At 36.6% G+C, this 5,000-nt stretch overlaps 1 protein-coding gene across 1 annotated transcript in view; it reads right to left on the bottom strand.

Annotated features, from left to right (window-relative positions):
- The window catches only part of mRpL43 (mitochondrial ribosomal protein L43), a 3,130-nt gene extending 279 nt beyond the window's left edge, over positions 1-2,851 (bottom strand). Inside the window, exons 1-4 of the mRNA XM_043036399.2 lie at positions 2,616-2,851; positions 873-979; positions 497-699; positions 1-48 (exon numbers count right to left, since the gene is read on the bottom strand). The exon at positions 1-48 is cut by the window's left edge and continues 279 nt beyond it. Coding sequence (XP_042892333.1) covers positions 1-48; positions 497-699; positions 873-979; positions 2,616-2,758 — 501 coding nt within the window. The 5' untranslated portion in view covers positions 2,759-2,851. The remainder of the gene's footprint in view (positions 49-496; positions 700-872; positions 980-2,615) is intronic.
- Positions 2,852-5,000: the final 2,149 nt, after the last annotated feature.

Below are 5,000 nucleotides of genomic sequence, written 5' to 3'. Positions count from 1 at the left end.
CTGATCTGTTGCAGTCTTCTCTGTGGCATGCACTGCAGACAGTTTCTCCTGTGGATAAAGAAAATACCATATACGATCAAGATGAGTTATTAGTGGAGTACAAGCTTTATGATATGCTTTACTGAAACACATTCTACCACAGTGGTTCTAATTCTTTCGGAGTTTGCCCCTACCTCCATACCCAATCTCTGGCCATAAGATGAAAAACTCCTTGTAAATTAAAAGGAAAAACTATCTTGAAGTGTGAATTTTTTAAGCTGTATAAACAATTCATATACACAGCAATGCTTGTTACAATAAATTCCAAACATAATTAGAGAAATTTCTAATTTATTCCCCTCCTCAGTTGTCACAATATACTTCAGTTTCTCAAAATGAAAAGTAAATAACTTGGTCCCTTGCCTTAGAAGGTGAATAAAAAGAAAAAACAACAACATATAAACTGACAAATAAAATGAGACACAAAATATTCCTGAAGTTTCATCAGAGTACTCACACTGGGAAATTCCGTAACGTTTATCTCAGGGTCTCGGTGGGTCCAGGGTGTCCAAGGGCCCTGAATGGATGGGTGATCCGTATGCTGATACTTCCTGAGACGTTCCACCGGATTTCCCGACCGCATTCTTAGGTATTCGACCCATTTCTTGATGTCTCTACTTGAGAGGTTGTGTGCCGAGATGTATTCTTCCCCACCATTTACTGGGCAAAAGAATGTAAATGAGGACAATGAGAAAACATGAATATTTTACTATAATATAACCATCTAGTGAAATTCCAAGAGGAGAAATTATTTGAATATGTATTTAAACTTCATGGATAGCTTAACATTATAAAATATGAATAGAAGTGAAGAATGCAAATGAGAAACTCACAGTATTCGGCCTTGAGACATGGTGCTCTGTGACGACGTGGTTTGAGGTATACAACAACACCTGGGTTCTCCTTTGCAAAATGAATGAGGTCCTTCTCAATGAATTCTCTGAAAAAGAAGAATGCCAATCACACAAAAATGAATAAAACAATAATGAAACTGTTCAAAATATACTAAACATGTAATACTAAGAATAATCACATGTTCCATACTTTCTGATTTTCCTGCATTACACATGATATCAATTTATCAAGCATCAAAACCAAAAAGTAAGCTCTTAACCCATTCGGTGGATAGATTTGCTTACACAGGCTCCAGGATGAGTTTTATTTCTGATCGAGGCAGCTTCTGCAACATAATTTGATTTTTCCCACTCCCTTTTCGTCATTCATTGTAGAGCTAGAGACATTTTTGTATTTTGTTTTTTTGTGTGTTTTACTGTTTTTAGAAATTTATATCTGTCATATCACAGGCTCCATCAATTCTGCAGTTGACTAAAATTGTAGTTCAGGGTCCATATCAACTCATTTTTTTTCTTTATACTCAATGTGATAGAAGTATTACTGTTTTAGGGGGGACAAAAAGCAACTTTATTTTTTCGTATTTCTGTGCTGTCACGAACAAACACGAAACTTATAACCATCCAAAATGAAGAGGTAGGGAAGAGGAAGGAAACTTGTGCTTTTGACAGTGAGTGCCACAATAAAAGGCATCCCTACTGGCACAGGGGCACATTGTAGGCATTGGGCATGGTGTAAGTCACCTTCCTCCTCTCGTTCTGCCTGCACATCTTTCATCTGCGGTACTTTAGAGCAAGAGGTCGGCAACTTGCGATGTGCCATCCCTCTATAGAGATAGTGCTTGCTAGAGACCGTAGATGGGTGCTATTGAAGGCTCTCTCTCCTGCTGGTGCTAGAAGAAAGTGGTGCCATCTAGGTGTTGGGATGGAAGTTTTGTTGAATCCATTTTTGCTATTCCCCCTGCAGCACTGTTCCGTTTTTGCATGGCTGCAATGCCGGGGCTCTCAAACGCATAGACCTAAATCAATTATACGATTGACGGCGCATGCTGGCACCCGGCGCTATGCATATTACAAAAATCGCTGTCTGTGTTCGGCGCCTGGCGGTATCGGGTTAACTCTACAACATTACAGTGAAAGCTTATGCTCTTAGAAGACTACATGGGAGATTTTGGTAAAGAATTTATAGCCAACAGAGCTACAATAAACATCAAAATGTCAATAACATATTGTAAAGTCTCAGTTATATCACTGGACATCTTTGCCTTAGCCTTTCTCACTTATAAGAAAGTGAAGCAATTACTAGTTAGTAAAACTAGCTTGATTTTAGTCCATCTAAGATTATAAACATAAACATTAAAAAAATATTGGGTTTCCTAATAGATTCCAGGATAAAAGGGATTAAAATAAAACATTAACAAACATCAATACTGAACCAAAATTTACTAACATACCAAGCAAAGACTTCAAAAAATACTTTCCATGATCAAAATGCATTTCGAAAAAAGTTACCTTAAACATTATAGACATTACGAGACATACAAATAGCTTACAGAAGCATTAACAATACAAGAGATTACTCACAGGTTGAGTGTGGTAGTTAGTCACACATAGTTAGGTTCAGCAAAACAGCAAAGATGATATTAACCATAAACGATACCAATTCGATACCCATTCATTTTTTTTTTTCTTAATATAAAACCTACGTGAATCAACTATCTTTACCTCATCCCATGACTGTCTCCGTGGGTCTTACAAAACTTGAACGTAACCCTTTGAAGCTGCTGAACATATCTCCCTACGCCGTTCCTCAGAGGAGTGCGCACAAAGGAAGAACCCCAGAACAAATTCCACGTCTGGGAAGTCATTTTCCTTATTTCAGCGACCGGAGATACACGTTTTACGGGCCGACTGCTGGCAGGGCCGTCGCTCGAGCGTCTTGGTTAGGGTCGCGTTTATATGGTTTATGTGGCCGGGAGGCTCGGTTTCCCTTGCCTATAGGCGCACGTGCGCACATGAATAATTACATACATATATACATACATCCATACATAAATACATACATACATACATGCATGTATTCATTCATACATACATGCATTCATTCATACATACAGAGATACATACATACATACATACATACATATATATATATATATATATATATATATATATATATATATATATATATATATATATATATATATATATATATATATATATTTACACACACACACACACACATATATCATCATCGTCATCAGCCTGTATCAATCCACTGCAGGAGGTAGGCCTCTCTCAATCTTTTCCAGTCATTCCGGTCTTGTGTCCTCTGATTCCAGTTTACTCCTGCGAATTTTGCTATTTCATCCCGCCATCTAGTCATTGGTCTTGCCCTGGGTCTCTTTGTGTCGTGTATTTCCCCTTCTGTTGTTTTCTTTGTCCACCTGTTGTCCTGTCTCCGATATATGTGTCCAGCCCACTGCCACTTTTTCTTCTTGATGCTCTTGAGTATATCCTCTACTTTTGTTTGCTGCCTGATCCATGTGGCCCTTTTCTTGTCTCTTAAGCTAACTCCTAGCCTAAGCCTTTCCATTCCTCTGTGCTCATTCCCTATTTTAATCCCTCTCTCTTTCCAAATTTAACTTCTTGAATACTTCCTCCAAGCAGGCTGTAAACAGCTTCGGTGAGATGGTGTCGCCCTGCCTAACACCCTTTTTTATTGGTATTTTATTGGTTTCTGCGTGGATTTTGATGGTCGCTGTACCATCTCTATATATATCCTCTAATAATCTGCGGTATATTTCATGTATATATATATATATATATATATATATATATATATATATGTATATATGTGTGTGTGTGTTGTGTGTGTATGTGTGTGCATACATACATGCATGCATAAATGCATATATATACACACATGCATACATGAACGCACACGCACAGACACACACATACACACACACACACACAGACACACACACACACACACGCACACACACACACACGCACACACACACACACTCCCACACACACAGATACACATGCATATATATATATATATATATATATATATATATATATATTATATATATATGTATATATATATTGTATGTATGTATATATATATATAAATATATATATATATATATATATATATATATATATATATATATACATATATATATACGTACACGCACAGACATAACATAATCATCACTATCATTTTAATATTACCATTCTTATTGTTACCATATGGTTCTCGACAGCGCGCTAGTAGATAAAGGTAATCACAAGATGTGGACAACATAAAAGCACAACCTGTCAAGTAACAATGGTAAAACACTGTGTGGAAACATGAGCAACTGGAAAATTGAATATCGTGAAATATTTAAAAGTAACAAGAATAAAGGTCAAGCAAATAAAGATTGTAAAAACGATCACAAGGAATAATACATTGCAATATCCTTGCAAAATTCTGGGATCAGTCTGACGAAGAGAGATAAAATTATTGCTAACCTCACTGCTCATGTTTTGATACCGTCCAACTGAACCATGCAGTTGGTTTTGTTCCAAAACTCAATGATAGCTGGACCAAAGCATCTACAATAATGTCGGTATCATTCAAAGTTAGGTAATTTCTAGTAAGTCTAACAGGAAAAAAGCCTAAAGGTAATCGAGAATGTAACAGATACTCAACATCATTATATGTCTTCAACATACATTAGACGCCGATGGTTTAAATCAAATGATATCAATTATGTAGAATTTAATGCCCTATCAAGGGAAGGTGACAGTCAGCTACAGACCGACGCGACGTGTGAACAGAATTCAAAATGTGTCAAAATAAACGAATAAAATTTTGTGTCACAGGTGTACTTTTTAAATATTTGAGAAGTGACAGAGTTTTGTAAATAGATGATGAGATGCGTTCAAGGAGTTTTTCAAATTCAGCATTTTTAGCCTTTTATCCCTAATGAATAAATCAGGATGAGGAGTGTAAAGGATGCGTGGTCAGCATATGATTATGGTGGTGGTTTTCCTTGCACTTAGCCTCATGTGTCACACATGATATCAAGCAACAGTTTTACGAAGATTTGTGTA

Source organism: Penaeus japonicus, unplaced genomic scaffold (genome assembly GCF_977035675.1).
Source record: "Penaeus japonicus unplaced genomic scaffold, GWHDUDI00000001_assembly GWHDUDI00000025, whole genome shotgun sequence".
In the NCBI taxonomy this organism is placed as follows: Eukaryota; Metazoa; Arthropoda; class Malacostraca; order Decapoda; family Penaeidae; genus Penaeus; species Penaeus japonicus.
This window is presented reverse-complemented; position numbering and strand designations above follow the sequence as displayed.